The following is a 19,461-nucleotide window of genomic DNA, read 5'->3' as shown; positions in this document are numbered from 1 at the left end:
AAAACTCTCCAAAAGCTGTCACAAATAATACACAAATGAGTAGGTGTGGAATAAAACTTTATTTACAAAAGCAGGTGGCAAGCCACAGTTTGCCAACTCCCAGATTAAAAGAAGCACAGAACCAAACTCAACAGATGAACTCTGATGCATTCTTAAGCACCAAGTCATCATTCTGCCCCCCTCCCCAAAATAAAAAAGCAAAATATTAACAACTGAATCTAACTGAGTGGTCTATAGATGTTTACTACTGTTCACTATTCTTTCTGTTTTTCTGTATGCTTGACGTTTTTCATATCATTTTTTATCTGTGTATTTGCATTTGCTCTGTAATATTAACTCTCTAATGCCTTTCCAATTTCTCTTTCTTATAAATATGATAATGAATATCTTCTGTACATAAGTATTTGCTCACATTATTCCTTTCGGGTATATTCTCATTATCAAGGAGCAGAATTACTGGGCTAAAGAGGGAACACTTAAATGACTCTTGATACTTATTTCCAAACAGCCTCCTTAAAAGGTTGTACCTTTTCCCATCACGCTTACTAACAATGAATGTGTTTTGTTTTTTTTTAAATTTAATTTATTTATGGCTGTGTTGGGTCTTCGTTTCTGTGCGAGGGCTTTCTCTAGTTGCGGCAAGTGGGGGCCACTCTTCATCGTGGTGCGCGGGCCTCTCACTACCGCGGCCTCTCTTGTTGCGGAGCACACGCTCCAGACGCGCAGGCTCAGCAGCCGTGGCTCACAGGCCTAGTTGCTCCGCGGCATGTGGGATCTTCCCAGGCCAGGGCTCGAACCCGTGTCCCCTGCATTGGCAGGCGGACTCTCAACCACTGCGCCACCAGGGAAGCCCTGTTTTTTTTTAATCTACAAAGGATTTTTGTTGATTTTACATATTCTCTGATAGAAAATATATAAGAAAATATAATAATAAATTCAGTGATTTTCTCTGGTTAATGGAATGAGTAATTTTCATTTTCCTCTTTCTAAATTCTTTTTTAAAATTTTTATACAATTTTTTTAATACAATTTTTAAAGGTTACTTTCCATTAAGTTATTACAAAATATTAGCTATACATGGTGCAGCCCAAAAAAATAAATAAATATTGGCTCTATTCCCTGTGTTGTACAATACATCCTTGAGCCTATCTTATACCCAACAGTCTGTGCCTCCCACTCTTCCTCATTTTCATCTTTGAATTTATTCCACACTATCTGATTTTTCCATAATATATATATTATCTCTGAAACTTAAAAACCAGTAAGTTCACAAAAGGAAAAATATTGTATAATTCCACTTATACAAGATACGTAGAACAATCAAATTCATAGAGACAGAAAGTAGAATAGAGGTTACCAGGGGCTGGGGCAGCACAATGGGAAGTTAGTGTTTGACAGGGACAGAGTTTCAGTTTGGGGTGATGAAAAAGTACTGGAGATGGATAATAGTGACAGGTGCACAACAATGTGAATGTACTTAATGCCACTGACCTGTCCATTTACGAATGGTTAAAATGGCATAATTTATGTGGTGTGTATTTCACCACAATAAAAAAATTTTTTTGAAACAGTAAAAGTTATATTACACATACAAATTATGAATGTTCATCACAAGTGTTTATAATAGTGAAAAACTATAAATAAATCACATACCCACCAATAAGGTAATGGCTAAATAAATAACCATATGGCAGACAATGAAACATTATGCAGCACAAGTGAAGTTATGGATCTGTATTTGTGACACAAACAAGTCCATGATATGCTGGAAAAAGAAGGCTATCACATGAAAAGTACAATCTCATTTTGATATTTAAAAAGAGAAAAAACATGAATAAATACACATACTGATGTCTGTGAGGCTAAACCCCCAAATTAAACCCCAAGTTAGCAGTGGCTACTTCTCACTGGGAGGACTATGGATGATCCTTTTCTTCCCTTTTATATTTGCTGGCAATGGGCATCTGTTACTTTCATAATCAGAAAAGCAATAAAGCTCTCTGAAAAGAGAATAAATAACATAACATGAAGGGACAGGACAAGCAGATCACAGACAGATGAGGGAAATGGAGACTTGGGCACAGCTTTCCCTACTCAAGTAAGCACACCCTGCTCGGAGCTGGCAGTGGGTAATTTGTGAGGGTAGCTCAGCTGCCAGACGGCGGCTCATTTCCTTGCCGCATCCCTATCCCATCTCCACCAGCCTCATCTCCACCAGCCACAGACGGACTTCGAGAGGCCATCAACCACCTCTTACTTAAAAGGCAATAGAGAGGGAGCGCCTGAGCACATGAGGCGTAGTCACGGGAAAGCGGTTTCTGCAAAGGGGTCGGGGGGACACTTTGGAGAGGAAACTAGCCGGCAGCTAGTCCGGCTGTTAGCAGTTAGGCTGTGGCTTTCTCCTTCTGGGAAGCAGGGCCTCTGCCACTGGCTGGCGATGCAGAGGCAGGCCGTTCATCACTCTAAACACCCAAATCAGTCACTCGGCGGCACGCTCAGGCCCGGCACGTGGCACTGGGTGTGCTCTGCGGCCCTGCGGCCTGGCTACGTCTACTAAAGCTGGAGCCCCGCAGAGCCTGCCCGTCTCCTGCCATGAAGCGCAGAGCAGGCACCACTTGCTTCCCCACCAAGAGAAGTGTGCCCGCTGTTAGCCCGAAACAGGGACCCCATCCCAGCCTGCAGTGTCATCAGCCCCGACCTCCCAGTGCTAATTTACAAAAAGCACCTTGTAGACAGCTGCCTCTTCCTGGCTGAGGGCCCGGCAGGGGATTCAAAGCCCACTGCTGGTCTTAAATCGGCTGAGGTTTGCTGGTGTCTAAGCAAGGCTCCCAGCCACGAGTGAAGAAGGAAAGGTCTAGGGAACGAAGGGACTCCGATTTACTTTATTGCTGAAAAGGAACCAAGGTACTGTGCTGTTACCAGCGATTAGCAGTGTGGTGAGATCTTGGTTGGCTACTTATTAAAACCTTGGACAAGTGACTATCTTTCTGAGCCTCAGTTTCTTCATTTAACTCATGGGAAAATAATAATACACACTTTGAGGATTATTGTAACAATTAAACGTGGCTGTGTTGGTAAAGCACAGAAAGTCTTCAATACGTGGTGCTGTTGTTATTAGCTGTATAACCTCATACTAGTCACTGAACTTCTCTGAGCTCTAAATTAACTTTCCCTCTCCTATAAAATGGGCTGTTGTCAAGAGAGAGCACGTACAGAAAGCAACTACCACAATGCCTGGTATTATAACAGCTGCTCAGTAAATTCTAGCCATCATTATTACTGCTACAAGCTGGAGCACAGCAAAGCAGTTTAGGGAGCCCCCCAAATACAGCAAAAGAGAGTGAGAGTAATGAGATGACCCCAGAACTGCTTGGAAGGGGTTCCTGACCCAGTCTCCCTTTGGAGCAATCCAATCAAATCCTAAACCTGATTGTGTATAAGAGCAAAAGACTGGTCGCCTAAGGTGAAAGCATCCCAGCGCCTAAGGGCGAGGATGCTGGGAACAGGGATGCCTTTGCTGCTGAGGGTATAAACTGATAGGTCATCAATGGAGGGCAATGGGGCAATATCTACCAAATGATTAACCCATTCTTCTGACTCCGCCACTCCATTTATCATGCAGTTATACCTGCACACATACAAGGTCACCTCGATTTTTCATATATTGCTGTTATACCAACAGAAGGACAGAGGGCCACAGGAGGTGGCAGAATGTGGCAAACGAGGCTCTCCTCAGGGCTTTCGGTCTTAATAAAGCATCTCCCCAAATTAAGGCAAATACTGAAAACAGACATTTATCAATCCAGGCTAAACTGTGATAAGTACTGAGACCAACCTGACAAAGTCTTCGGGAAGCAGGTCAGGATTAACACCCAGGGAGTCAAGCACATCGTTTCGAATCTGGAGCAACAACTCAGAATCTTCCCCAAAGGTATCAGAACTAGGATCTCTTCCTTTATCTGTGCGGAACTTCAGGAGCACTGGGAAAGGAAGAAGACAGGTTAAAAAGCAAGTCTTTTCACAATCTACAGACTGGGAGAAAATATTTGCAAATAATGTGACCAAAAATGGCTTAATTTCCAAAATATACAAACAGCTCATACAACTCAACAACGAAAAAACAAACAACCCAATCGAAAAACGGGCAGAAGACCTAAATAGACATTTCTCCAGAGAAGACATACAGATGGCCAACAGGCTCATGAAAAGATGCTCAATATCGCTAATTATTAGAGAAATGCAAATCAAAACTACAATGAGGTACCACCTCACACGGGTCAGAATGGCCATCATAAAAAAAATCTACAAATTAAAAATGCTGAAGAGGGTGTGGAGAAAAGGGAATCCTCCTACACTGTTGGTGGGAATGTAAACTGGTGCAGCCATTATGGAGAACAGTATGAAGGTGCCTCAAAAAACTAAAAACAGAGTTGCCATATGATCCAGCAATCCCATTCCTAGGCATATATCCAGACAAAACTATAATTCAAAAAGATACACGCATCCCTATGTTCACAGCAGCACTATTCACAATAGCCAAGACATGGGAACAACCTAAATGTCCATCGACAGATGAATGGATAAAGAAGAGGTGGTATATATATACAGTGGAATACTACTCAGCCATAAAAAGAATGAAATAGGTGGTGCAGTGGTTAAGAATCCGCCTGCTGATGTGGGGGACACAAGTTCGAGCCCTGGTGCAGGAAGATCCCACATGCTGTGGAGCAACTAAGCCTGTGCGCCACAACGACTGAGCACACGCGCCACAACTACTGAAGCCCACGCACCTAGGGCCCGTGCTCCACAACAAGAGAAGCCACCACAATGAGAAGCCCGCGTACTGCAACCAAGAGTAGCCCCCGCTCGCCGCAACTAGAGAAAACCTGCGCACAGCAACGAAGACCCAACGCAGCCATAAATAAATAAGTAAATAAGTAAATAAATTTATTTTTAAAAAATGAAATAAAGCCATTTGCAGCAACATGGATGGACCTAGAGATTATCATACTGAGTGAAGTCAGAAAGAGAAAGACAAATACCATATGATATCACTTATATGTGGAATCTAAAATATGACACAAATGAACTTATCTATGAAATAGAAACAGACTCACAGACATAGAGAACAGGCTTGTGGTTGCCAAGGTGTTTGGGGGAGGGAAGGATTGGGAGTTTGGGATTAATAGATGCCAACTATTATATATAGGATGGATAAACAACAAGGTCCTACTGTATAGCACAAGAGAACTATATTCAATACCCTGTGATAAACCATAATGGAAAAGAATATGAAAAAGAATGTCTATATATGTATAACTGAATGACTTTGCTGTACAGCAGAAATTAAGACTTTTTTTTTTTTGCATCACATCTCTCTTTATTGGTGAATTCTCTTTTAAAGACTAGAACTATCTGCAAACACAATATCAAGACAGCAACTAAACACAGACTAGTGGAAAGTATTAGAATTGAGGCTGACATAAATTAGCAATGATTATGGTACTATCATTTTATTTATTTATTTATTAAAAAAATTTTTTTAACATCTTTATTGGAGTATAATTGCTTTACACTGTTGTGTTAGTTTCTGCTGTGTAACAAAGTGAATCAGCTCTATGTATACATGTATCCCCATATCCCCTCCCTCTCACCCTCCCTATCCCACCCCTCTAGGTGGTCACAAAGCACCAAGCTGGGCTCCCTGTGGGATGCAGCCGCTTCCCACTAGCCATCTATTTTACATTTGGTAGTGTATATATGTCACTTCGTCCCAACTTACCCTTCCCCCTTCCCGTGTCCTCAAGTCCATTCTCTACGTCTGTGTCTTTATTCCTGCCCTGCTCCTCGGTTCATCAGAACCATTTCTTTTTTTTTAGATTCCATATATATGTAACACAACATTTTAAATCAACTATACTTCATTCAATAAAATAAATTTTTTAAAAAGCAAGCCTTTTCATAATAAATCAATCCTTATAGATGTTGATAATTAAACACATTTTTTTTCATTCTACAGGAAGTAGTACATTAATTAAAATGTGGGGGCTTCCCTGGTGGCTCAGTGGTTAAGAATCCGCCTGCCAACACAGGGGACACGGGTTCGAGCCCTGGTCCGGGAAGATCCCACATGCCGCGGAGCAACTAAGCCCGTGCGCCACAACTACTGAGCCTGCGCTCTAGAGCCCGCGAGCCACAACTACTGAGCCCACGTGACACAACTACTGAAGCCCGCGTGCCTAGAGCCCGTGCTCCGCAACAAGAGAAGCCACCGCAATGAGAAGCCCGCGCACCGCAACGAAGAGTAGCCCCCGCTTGCCTCAACTAGAGAAAGCCCACGTGCAGCAACAAAGACCCAATGCAGCCAAAAATAAATAAATTTATATATATATATATAAATTAAAATGTGGACCAAGTGAAAGGTAATACTTTTCATTTATTCAACAAATATAGTCAGAAAGGTAATCGAATATTGCAAAAATGACTAAAATTACTGTGATGAGTGCCATGACAGTACAACAGAGGATGTGACATCCTCTATAGGGTGCTGTCAAGTAAAGATTCCCTGAGGAAGCAACATGAGTGAAGTATGTGTGGGCTTGGGAAGAAGGGTGGGGGCAACTTCCAGCAGAGGGAAAAGAGAGGTCAGGTGGAGGAGGCATGCATTCTAGGCATCAGTTCAAAGGATGAACTGCTTCAGCCAGAAAGGCCAGCCAAGTGCTCAGACTCATCAGACAGGCAGATCATTACAAACAAAACCTCCCTTACTTACTACAACCATTATGTCAACCTCCAGAAACGGACGTTCTGTTCCGGATGTGAACCAGAGGAAAGGTTCAGATGATGGCAGCAAATCAGCACTACTGTATAACAAGACCCTAACAAGGCTTGAAATTGTAGCGCAAACGAAAAGACACAGGCAGGAGCAGAAGACCGATCAAAATACAAGCACCTTCTACTGCCACAACGCCTTGTCTGGGTGTCCACTGCAGGCTGGCTGGGTGGCATTCTTGTTCCCCACATGCGCCCCAAGGCAGGCGGACAGTCAGCCTGGAGCCTCGTCTCTAGGGCAGTCCTCCTCCCACACCACACAGGCTGTTCCGGAGCAGAGGTAGAGAGGGGTAGATCCTCGGGTGCCCTGGGAGAGCCGCTCACTCACAGTTCACAAACTGCTTCCATTTAAGTCTCATCAGCATTTGCTGACTGAAAAGTGAACTTATCCAGCAAGTTACACTCTCTCTCAGTACAAGGGGCTCTTCCCTAAAAGATAAGGTGGACTGAAAACTCAGGCAATTGTTGTGAGGCTCTTTAAAAATGCAAGTATTTGGAACTTGCCCCAGACTAAGGAATCATTATCCTTCTCTTTGTTTTCTTAAGACTCACAGTTTTGGTGACGAGCAGTGCGGTGAGAACCGCCCTCCAAGAAGCAGTAGGAATTCATTCATTCACCAGCACGAGAGAGCACTCAGTGTGCACGGCTGACCTACGTGCCGAAGGTCCGATGGTGAGCAAGGGAGTCTTGGTCTCTGCAGTCTGAAAGCGACGGCGGGGGAGGATGGGGAATTTAGGGGTCAAGACAGATGGCTCCACTGAAGCCTGAGAGAAGTTCATAAATGGGCTACACAGTGTTCTGAGAAGATCCCAAAACGTGGAGGCCCAGGTAACAGAAGACGCAACCTGCTTCTGGGCTATGCTTTTCTCAGTGCCGGTGTCAGAGGAAGATCGCTTGTCATGTGCCCAGCATAGGGCTCTGCACATCAGAGGTTTTCTATTCTTTATCTTAAAAAGGTTCCAGAACACCTGTTTTGAATACTGTTTGCTGTCTGGGAATGTTACTCTCCTCTCGTTTTCAAGAACACAGCTTCTACAACCCTCAATTGGCAGACAACTCAAAAGTCGATGACAATTTGGATGCTGGCTAACACAGACCTGCCATCACCTAAGCTCAACTTCTGACTTTGCAGATGTGTCACTGGGATTCCAATTTGGAGTAAACAAATGCAATCAAGCAAGCATTTGGGGACAGGGTGGAGAAAAGACTGCAGAGTGGCAGGTCATCGCTGTTTACACCAAGCCTCTTTCCCAACAATGTCCTGTGAAGACAAAGGAACCTGGAAATCTGCTAGTCCAGTCAAAAGAGGATACTCCGAGCGGACTGTATCGAAAGTCAGCGCTAATTCTGTCAATCACTCCTGAGAAGACGGACCCAGGATGTGCATCAGTGTTGCCTGAGCAGATGACGGGAGGCAGTGCCAAGGGCAGGCCGCTTGAAATGCACGATCCGAGGCCCAGTGGCAAGCACGTGGGAACGGAACGCGGCTGCTGGACAGCAGCAGGAGTCCCGCCCTAGCTGCCTCCTGTGCAGTCCTCTTATTTCTGTGTCACTGGGACAGAAGCACCAACTGTCACAAGGGACAGAGGAGAGAGGATCATTTTTTCAGCCTTCACCACAAAACTCTTCATCTTTTGGTTATGAAACACAGCTCTTGAAGCATACTCAATTATAACAACTGCAAAACAAACAGTGCCTACTCCATGCCAGGCACCATTCTAAACCTTTTACATCCACAATAACCCAGGGAAGTAGGTAGGTCCGAATGCTCTTCCTACTTTACAGGTGAAGAAACCGAAGTTCAGAGATTGAGCGGCTTGTTCAATGGGACGGCCAATGAGTAGTGGCGTAGAAATGCCAATGCTGGCATTCGGAATCTGTGCTTCTTGATCCAGGAGAAAGCCAGGACCATCAGGAATGCAGCCCAGGGATTCCAAGTGGTCTGGCTCTTGGCCCCCCACCTCAGGAAGACTCCTATTCGACATTTCTGTGAGATGCATTTTCATGATGGGGCCCTGCCCTCTCTCAACTGGTCCTTTTTAATAAATAAATAAATAAATAAATAAATAAATAAATAAATAAATAAATAAATTTATGTATTTATGGCTGAGTTGGGTCTTTGTTGTTGCGCACAGACTTACTTTCTCTAGTCGTGGCGAGCGGGCTTCTCATTGCGGTGGCTTCTCTTGTTGCAGAGCACGGGCTCTAAGCACGTGGGCTCAGTAGTTGTGGCTCGCGGGCTCTAGAGCGCAGGCTCAGTAGTTGTGGTACATGGGCTTAGTTGCTCCGCGGCATGTGGGATCTTCCCGGACCAGGGCTCGAACCCGTGTCTTCTGCATTGGCAGGCGGATTCTTAACCACTGTGTTAGCAGGGAAGCCCCTGGTCCATTAATTTTAAGTTACTAGTTCAGTGGGTGAGAAGTGGAGGCGGAGGCCGTAAGAAACCTTGCCCATCAATCTTCAGAGGGTAAGACCAGTCTCATCTCAGAAAGAAATAAGACGGCACTCAGAGGAGGAGCAGAGGCAGCCAGCAGCTGGCCCCTCTGTTTCTCTGGGCCCCTTGCCTGTTCCTGGTGCAGGCCGCCTGGACGTGGGCCGGCAGCCTGGCACCATCCAGATACCTTGCTGACCACATCTGAAGTCCGCTCAGGGCCTCTGGGAAGGGGGCCAGTCAGTCCGGCCACTTATTTGCAGCAAACAGAGGCTGTATTTTGCACTCTTTTTCTAATGTCAGCAGTCCAGTTAGCAGGGGTGGAGGGGGGGGTGGGAAGAAGCCCAGTGCTCTAGACGGGCAGCAGCCTCAGAACTGACCCTAGCCCCGGACGAGTTCTCGCTTATTAAATTCTCCTCTTTGTTCTGCTGTCTGCCCTCCCAAATAGCCAGACACACACATAGCACTGTTGACTGTGCATTTCTGAAGAGCACCTCCCCACCAGTTTCCAGATTATGAAACTATTCCATGAAGATCAAATACTGTCAGGGATGCCAAAAGATGACTCATTGAAACATATTAAAACACTGCACAAAATAAGAGTTCCAAACTTGATTAACTTCATCTGCACCTTTTAATTAACTCAGGTTGCAGAAGTCCGGGGGGGGATGACATTCACCGCTACGGAGGATAGGCTGGGGTCTCTGCTATAGTTCAGCACTTGCCCTTGTAACAGAGAAGACAAACTTTGAAAAGGGGAAACCAAGCACCTTTTCACAGATTAGAAGAAAAACTGCATACGTGTGAATAAACTACTACTTTTGCAAAAAGAAATTAACTCAAATTCAATCTGAATCAGAATACCAGATTAGTGCTATAACAAGAATTTGGGAAGCAATGTTATTAATCACTCTATTTCTTTCTAAACATTTCTTATTGCATTTAAATGGCATGATTATATTTAGCATAATCACTAAGGCCATCCAAAGACTCCAGTATTTTTATAGGAAAAAAATGAAATCAATGTTGCAAACTAGCTCCAACCCAACTGCTGTTTCCCAAAACAGTTCAACTGAGACAAAGTCAAATCTATATAAAATTGCCTGGCTGATGCCTAAAGCTGTTCTGTGCCAGACACCCTCGCCCCATCTCTCTGGTGCTCCCCACCCATTCTCCCCAAACTGGCTCACTTAATGGCGACTCATTATCTCTGGGAATGGCCTGGAAATCAGATCCACTCCTGGGTGACATAAACTTCCAAGAAAATGAAAAATAGAGTTATCCTCTTAGCCGGTAGCTTATCTGCTCAGGCAAGATGCTAGGTCTCACATTTAGTCAACTGTTCATTCAATGAATACGTAGCGAGCACGGACTCTGTGCTGGGCCCTGAGCTGGGCAGGGGAGAGCAAGATGCATGCTCTGCCTCTCAGAGCATTTCGTGAGGGTGACAAACAAAAACTACCCATGAAATAACAAAAGGTGGGAACTGGAAAAGGAGCTCTGAGAGAGCGTGATGGGGTAGAAGGGAGTGGTCTCACCAAGCAGCCTGCCAAGCTCCCTCCCCAGTGGGCGGAACCACCTCATCTTCACAGGCCCCCAGCCCCAAACGCTGAGCCTCCCCACCTCTCACCCTCAGCACGCTCACATGCTGCTTGTCAGGGCCTGCTGCGCCTTCTCTCTGCAAAGCCCTTCCTAGGCCTGGGGAGCTTTGGAATCCGCGGGCAGCAGAGTGCAGCAGCGAGGAGCACAGCTCTGGATCCCCTATTTTCCTACTTACTGTGACCCTGGACAAGTGACAACGACGCCGAGCCTCCTCTGTGAAATGGGAATCCCCGAGCCTCCTCTGTGAAATGGGAATCGTAAGAGCACTGACCTTATTCAGGGGCTTAAGGATTAAGGGAACTGATAAACGTAAAGCAGCTCGGACGGTGCCAGGTAAGCATCAGGTAAATGGCGCTACTCCAGAACTGCCACTGCTTGTCCGCACCTCCATAAATCCAGCTTGCACGGATGGCCCTTAGAGGAGCCGACACACTTGTTCATGCTGTGAGTCCTCATGTGACTGTGTGACCACCACTAACTCAGCAGTGAGCTCCGGGGACTACAGCGCCTCGGCTCTGAACTATACTCTTTATTCTCCGCACCCTGTTCTTTCCCTCAGGGTCTTAATCTCAATTTGTGATTTCACAGTCATCTGTGTAAATTCACTTGTATAAGGACTGACTTGTCTCCTCCACCAGATTTTGGTGCTCCATGGGGCAGAGACCATATCTGTTTTGTTCACTATTATCTACTTAATGCCTAGCACAGGGCTTGCCCCATAGTAGGCACTGAGAAAGTATCTGTTCCACGGGAAGCTTCAATGTTTGGAGAAGGAAGGAAAATCATCACACGGGTGGGGAGAAGGCTCACAACAAAGCGACACAAGGCCCTCACAGATCCTAACCAGGCCTGCTCTATTACTAATCGAATTGAATGGAGTCCTCAAGATACCGAGGATGGATCTGTTTCTCTTATCAACTATTTACAAACATGCTTAACATGGAATGTCCAGCAAGAAACAAAAAAAAGATACACAGTGTACCACATCTGCCCTCAAGAGGGAAACAAGATAGAAGCCTGGCTTTCAAGGCTGTATCCGAGGGCTAAAGGTACAGAACTCCCAGCCCACGGGGGTGAAGCTCAAAGGAGGGACACAGCTGGACTGAGGAAGGCGGGGCATTTCCAGGAAGCCACCATGAGTTCTGCTGGCTCTCAGCCTCTCACCTCTTGCGGCGTCTGGCCATCTGCTCAGCTCAGCTCCACACCACTCCCCCCTTCATCTACCTCACTCTTAGTTTTTCTCTTTAACCCAGAAACTTAAAAGTATGCATGTGCACATACTCATTCATTCACTTTTTCATCCACAAACATTTCCTGAGCACCTGCACTCCACCCCCACCGCCTGTGCTGAGCTGTGCTGGGGACCAGAAGGCAGAGCTCACAATCCACGGAGGGCACTCGCATAAGCCCCCGTCTGTCACCACGGCCACACAGTCCTTTGACTTCTTTCTCAGAGAACTTCACCTCCAGACTGGCCTCCCCTGAAGACTTTTTCTGAAACACCCCTTCTAAGCACCAAGTCCTGGCCACCCTTTCACCCCTCCTATGAAGGCCAGTCTCTGATCTCAACACATATCAGCTCAAAACAGAGAAAGAAAGTTGCCTCTTGTTATTTACAGCTCCCTCTCTTCTGAAAAGAACCTGAGGCAGCTGGATGAAAGTTGTTGATGGGAGAAAGGAGAGCCCTACTTCTCAGAAATGAGCTGCCCGTTTTTGCCTACCAAATGAAAGACCACGCTTACTCAACCTGAGCGAGAGGCAGAGGGACTGGCTCTGTCACCCAGAGCTGGTGGGAGTGAGAATGCTCACCAAACCATGTGAAGATGTGGTATCGAGGATCTTTACAAAAGGTCATGCTCCTTGGCCAGTGATTTAATTATGTGTAAGCGGTCGCTGCCATGTTATTTATGCATATTTCAAAAAATCTGGAAATAATCTCATATCCAATAACACGATGATTACATGAAACATGATAGATTGACAGAATGGAATATTATTCAGCTATTAAAATTATGTTTAAGCAATTTTTAGTCACATTTTAAAATTTTAATAGCATTTAGGTTTAAAAAAAGGGGGGGCATAAATAGCCTATATTCAGAATGAGCTCTCCTATGTAAAATAAAATAGAATGAATTAGGGCTTCCCTGATGGCGCAGTGGTTAAGAATCCGTCTGCCAATGCAGGGGACACGGGTTCGAGCCCTGGTCCGGGAAGATCCCACACGCCGCAGAGCAACTAAGCCCGCGCACCACAACTACTGAGCCTGCGCTCTAGAGCCCACGAGCCACAACTACTGAAGCCCGTGCGCCTAGAGCCCGTGCTCCGCAGCAAGAGAAGCCACCGCAGTGAGAAGCCCATGCACCGCAACGAAGAGTAGCCCCCGCTCACCGCAACTAAAGAAAGCCCGCGCAGCAACAAAGACCCAACTCAGCCAAAAATCAATAAATAAAAAAAAAAAAAAAGAAAAAATGAAGTAGGTGCAATTGTTACCATCCTCATTTTAGAGGTGGGAAACTGAGGCTCAGGATCACGATGGACTCCAAAGTCAGCACACTTCTAAGCAGAAAGAAGATAGAAGACAGGCTAGTTTAAAAAAAGAAAAGAAAAAAGAAAATCACTTCAAGTGACCTTAGTTTCCCACCTCAGAGTCCACCAGTTTGGAATAATGCAAACCACCCATTCAGACTCTAGTCTGATCAAATATTCTAGTTCTCCTCTTAAAAAAAAAAAAAAAAAGTCTAATGATTCTCAAGCTTGACTCTCACCTTTAAAGTGGAACATTCGGGACTTCCCTGGTGGCACAGTGGTTAAGAATTCGCCTGCCAATGCAGGGGACACAGTTCTATCCCTGGTCCGGGAAGATCCCACATGCCACAAAGCATCTAAGCCCGCAAGCCACAACTACTGAGCCCGCGTGCCACAACTACTGAGCCCGCGCGCCTAGAGCCCATGCTCCGCAACAAGAGAAGCCGCCGCAATGAGAAGCACAGGCACCTCAACAAAGTGTAGCTCCCGCTCGCCGCAACTAGAGAAAAGCCCGCGTGCAGCAACGAAGACCCAACGCAGCCAAAAATAAATAAATAAATAAATAAATAAATTTATTTATTTAAATAAAAATAAAGTGGAACATCCTGAAAAGTCTGTAATTTACAAAGAGAACGGGACAAAAACATTCTAAAATGCAGAGGCAGATGATGTAGAGGCCAAGTATGGACATCGCTGGTCCCCTACTGCAAGGGCCCCTATCTACCAGCTTTGCCAGCCGCACCCTCTGCTTACAGAGCTATTCTGACAAAGCCCTTTCCATTCACACTCACCCTGCCTGGTCACAAGCAGCAGAGAGACAGGGTCTTTTCTCCAGGCCAGCACTTGAGTGGCACATGACCTTGACTGTGGGCATCTGCTGCTCTCTGCCAACCGCTCTTACCCAGGGAAGATGGCACAGGACATTCCCGTGACTGTTGTCTGACAGTCAGAGAAAAGATGTGAGGCTTTAAACAAGAATTGCAGCTGGGCTTGGGGCCCGAGAACAGCTCAAACATAGGCTACTGCGGGGGTGGGGGAGATGCGGGCCTGCAAAGAAGAAAACAAGGCAGCCTGCTGACAGTGTTGCCCATTATTACAATCTGGTCTCGGTGGGCCTCAGTTTCCCATCTGCAAAAGTGGAATAAGAGAATGTCACAGGGCTCTTGTGAGGTTCAGACTTTAAAAATGGACATAATGCTATTAGTATTAGTAAGGCTAATAATGACTGAGTGCTTTGAGAGACGGGGTATCGGGCAATGCTTAAACACTTACTAGGTTTGGTGACAAATGACTTAGCTTCTCCAAGACTCAATTTCCTCCTGTGAAAATGACGTGATCATAGTAGATCTGCTCTCGCGAGGGTGCTGTGAAGATGTAATGTGATCACGATGGATACAAAGCACTTAATCAACAATTACTAATGCACAAGATGTGCCCGGCCATCATTTAATCCCTGTGACCCTATGTGGCAGACTTGGGGTCATGCCTCTTTTTTAGGTTGAGGCGTGGAGCATGAGCCTAACCACAGCTGGTTCTCTGACCAGACTCTACACCTGCTGACGGCAGTAAAGCCCAGAACTGCACTTATGGGTCACCTCTGCCCTTCCCCTCACCTCTCTTCTCTGCACGGCAGTGCCTTCTTCCTTTCTGAATGACTGTGGTCTGCGTTTTGTACCTCTGATAAGGCAGTGGCACCAGAAAAAAAACAAACAAAAAAAGAAACACAACAAAACCCACTGCTTTTTTCTTCCTCCCACCCTACATATTATTTTTAAACATTTGTGGTTATGACAGTAGCAAATCAACAAGCACTCAGCTGATGCCCCATTATCGGAACCCATTTCCCTGTGGCTGTCTCTTCCTCAGCAGTTCTTGTCATTGCTGGACACCAAAACACCCGCTGGGGAACGCCAGGCCCAAGTGGCAATGGCTGGTTTGCAAAGGTTACAAGTTCTAAAATAAGAAGTTCCTTCTGAAGAGAACTGATCACCCAATCAAGCTGAGGTCTAGAGAGAAAGTCAATTAAAAAATCATAAAATTTCCCTGCGGTGAGGGCAGGGAAAATTGAGGAAGGAGGAATCAAACTTAAGTTTTCTAACAGTAAAAAAGTTATAAAGTGTCCACCATTAAGAAATCTTGAGAGAGAATCCTTGCAGGGATGAGGAAGAATGAGGTACAAAATACTAGAAAGTTCTGGAAGAATACACAAGAAATGGCAGTTTCCTCTGAGGTATCTGAATATTTTACTAAGAAGATGTCTTACTTTTACAATTAAAAGAAGGAGAAAATAGGGCTATTTCTAAGGCTCTGCTATACATGGTCATTGGGAGGAGATTATCAACATCTCCCTCATTTCTATAAAAGAAAACAGAGGCCACAAGGCCAAGAGGCTTGCTCAAGGCCTGGCAGTATATGACAGAGTGGGACCGAAATGCCCTTCTTTCAAATCCAAAGCTGGAGACATCAAGGTTCTAGTGGCAGGAGAAAGTAGACATGAACTCCAAACTTGTTTGGCTAGATTTATGAACCAAGAACAATCAGCCATCTTAGAAAAGATTCTAATTCCTCCCTTGGAGGGCCCTAGGTCTGACTTTGCCAGCGCCTAGGAGAGATAGGAGCTTCCAGTCATTAACAAGCCCTTGTTCCCCGCACATGGGGAGTTAAAGGAAAGTGGAAGGGCTCCCCGATCCTTTGGATTTAGGCACAGTCCTACAGCCAGGTCTGGGGCTTTGAGGTACTGTGTGTCTTGTGGCACAGTAGGGAAAAGGCCAAAGGCCAACTATGCAAATTAGCACCACCTAGATGGCTTCACAGGGGCCTAAAATAAATGAATGAAGCCACAGGTTAAGAACGGGCAAGATTCTCCAAGCTTGGGACAGGTGGCCGCAGCAATCAATCAATCCACATTTAGCAAGGCCCTGCTCTGCATCAGGCCCAGTCAAGAGATGGTGAGCTGTGGTCCTTGCCCTCAAGTGACCCTGTTGTCCAGGGGATGGTATGGGATCACAGAGGAAGGAAACCCAACTCACATCAGGGGAGCTACATTCCTGGAGGTCACATCAGAGTGAGCAGTGAGGATAAGTGGGAAGGGACGAAGCAGGATATTCCAAGCAGAAGGAATAAAAACGTGTAGAAGCAAGGGACTGACAGATGTCTGGGAACAGCAATGTGAGCACAGGGTTCATGGAGGGCGGAAGGGAGTGGAAAGGAGAAAAGGAGGTCAGTGGGCCCCAGGTCTGGGATGCCAATCCAGGAAGTCTAAATGGTATCCTGAAGGCAAAAGAGAATCATGGAAGGGTTTTAGTTTTTAGACAGATCGGACTGGTGACTGAAAATGGATTAGAAGGAAGAGATCTGGGGACTTCCCTGGTGGCGCAGTGGTTAAGACTCTACGCTCCCAATGCAGAGGGCCCGGGTTCGATTCCCAATCAGAGAACTAGATCCCACATGCATGCCACAACTAAGGAGCCGGCGAGCCTCAACTAAGGAGCCCACCTGCCACAACTAAGACCTGGTGCAACCAAATAAATAAATATTAAAAAAAAAAAAAGAAGGAAGAGATCTGAAGGAGGAGGCTGGTAAAGGGCTAAGCCACCAATGAAGGCTGAGGGTGAGAGGCAGCCCCACGGGAGGACTCATGGTCATGTCTAGGCTGAACTCCAGTCCCAGCGAGCCCCATACAGAGTGCCTTCTGGATGAAAGGAGAGGCCAGTCAAGTTCTTGAACTTGATGAATGCTGTGCAGAAGAGAAAATGGCAAATGCGTTAGAAGAGCTCCGCTGGTTTCCAACACAGGCAGCGTATTAAGAGCTCTGACAGCTCCTCTTTAATCCGCCCAACAACCAACCATGAGGCTCAGCAGGGGAAAGTGACTCGGAAGAGGCCACCCCTTCACCCTCCATACCCCTAGTACCCGCCTCCAAGCCACCATTTGTATTTGTTCCTAGTAAGGTCCTGCTTGGCTCTACATGAAAGCTGAAGACGGGTTAAGTGTTTCTATGCAAATACACCCTCTACAGTCTGCCCACCACTACTGCCTGGAAGAGGAAATTTCTTTTGCAGAGCAAGGGCCCTAAGTGGAGACCACCCCAGGCTGGCTCAGCAGGGAGGTGCTATTTACTATACTATCTCCTACCTGAGCATGAAGGCTTTCTGTTCTCAGTCACAGAGGTGTGCTGTTCCTCCCACAGCAGAGGTCTCCAGGCGCCCTTGAAAATCTGGGGGAACGCTATGGCTCCTTTCCAGAGGAACTGTGCATGTGGGGAGGTGATGAGGATGTGCTGTTACACGCGCCCTTCCTACGGGCCCAGCACTGACAGAGCCCTTTGCAGGTACTACTCATCAGCCGTCAATATCGGGATTTTTCCAGGGGCTGAGAACTGGGGTTTTTGGAGGTTGTTTTTGTTTTTCGTTATTTTAATTTTTATTTGGAAATAATTTTAGACTTAACATAAAACCTGTACGCAGAATTCCTGCATAATTTCACCTAGTTCCCCCAATGCTAACATTCTACCGCATTTGTCATTATTTCTTTATATCTATAAATACACATTTTTTTAAATGATTTGAAATTTGCCCCTGAATACTTCACCATGTATTTCCCCCAAACAAGAATATTCTCACAGGGGCTTCCCTGGCAGCGCAGTGGTTAAGAATCCGCCTGCCAATGCAGGGAACACGAGTTCATGCCCTGGTCCAGGAAGATCCCACATGCCGCGGAGCAACTAAGCCCGTGCGCCACAACTACTGAGCCTGAGCGCCTAGAGCCCGTGCTCCGCAACAAGAGGAGCCACGACAATGAGAAGCCCCCGCTCTCTGCAACTACCGAAAAGCCCACACGTAGCAATGAAGACCCAACGCAGCCAAAAATAAATAAATAAAATAAATAAATTTATTTAAAAAAAAAAAGAATATTCTCACAGAACCACAAAACAACGATCAAAACTGTGAAATTAACATGGATGGAGTATTACCATCTAATCTACAGACCTTTTTCAAATTTTACAAACTGTCCCACTGATGTCTTTGAGAGCAAAAGAAAAAAAAAAAAAATCTCCTGCTCTCAGATCCAATCTGGGAGGTCTATGTTCCACTGAGCTATCATGTCTCTTCATTCTCCTTTAATCTGAAATGGAGTTCCTGGGTCCTTGAGGAGTACAGGCCATTTATTTTCTAGAGTCTTATTCAATCCAAGCGTGTCTGATGTTTCCTCATAATTAGGCTGAGATTACCCACTTTGGGCAGGGAACCAGAGCGGTGGCGTGTCTTGCTCAGTGCATCCTATCAGGACGCATGAGACCTACTGTCCTATTCTTGGAATGTTAACTGTGATCTCTTGGTTGAGGAACAATCTGCCAGGGTTCTCTAGTCTTTCTTTGCAATTAATTAAAACATATCTTGAGAAGACATCTACCCTGTTTCACAGCGAACTTTCCCATTAGTTTTAGCATCCATCAATAATTCTTAAAACAATTTTTACTACTATGATGATGGCCAAATACAGATTTTTTTAAATCTTCATCATTCCTGCTTTATTTATTGTTGTTATTCTGTTAAAAAAAAAAAAAAAGAAAAAGAACTTTCCCCTTTCCCTCATTTACTTATTCAATTATCAGTAGAGACTCATGGGTTCTTGTTTTAGTCTATGGGTTACGATCTATTACTATCATTTATCTGATCCTCAAACTGTCCCAGATTTGACCAATAGGAGCCCTTTCAAGTTGACTCCTGTGACCTTCTGACATGACCCATCATTCTTTGAGCACTTCCTTACTTTCAGGCACAGCAGGATGTTCCAAAATCACCTGTAAATTTCCTACCCCAGCCCCGGAATCAGCCATTTCTCCAAGGACTCCTGGATCCTTGGATATTAGCAATCATGATCTGGGCATGAAGTCTGTTCATTGCTACTAGAGTGTTTTTGCTCCTCAGCCCCCTCAACAGCCAGAGCTAGGAAATACATACGTATGAATGTAAATACACGGACATACACACATCTATTTCTGTGCCTACATCTAAAAAACCATGAGTTCATCCAGATGACTGCAATACCAATCCAACCCCACAGGGCT

The 19,461-nt window shown here is 45.5% G+C and overlaps 1 protein-coding gene across 1 annotated transcript in view; it reads right to left on the bottom strand.

Annotated features, from left to right (window-relative positions):
* SAE1 (SUMO1 activating enzyme subunit 1) overlaps positions 1-19,461 on the bottom strand; it is a 70,952-nt gene that overhangs the window by 8,155 nt on the left and 43,336 nt on the right. Inside the window, exon 7 of the mRNA XM_061173451.1 lies at positions 3,836-3,980. Within this exon, the coding sequence (XP_061029434.1) occupies positions 3,836-3,980 (145 nt within the window). The remainder of the gene's footprint in view (positions 1-3,835; positions 3,981-19,461) is intronic.

This window comes from Eubalaena glacialis, chromosome 18 (assembly GCF_028564815.1).
Source record: "Eubalaena glacialis isolate mEubGla1 chromosome 18, mEubGla1.1.hap2.+ XY, whole genome shotgun sequence".
In the NCBI taxonomy this organism is placed as follows: Eukaryota; Metazoa; Chordata; class Mammalia; order Artiodactyla; family Balaenidae; genus Eubalaena; species Eubalaena glacialis.
Note: the sequence above shows the minus strand (reverse complement) of the source record. Positions and strands in the feature narration are given on the sequence as shown.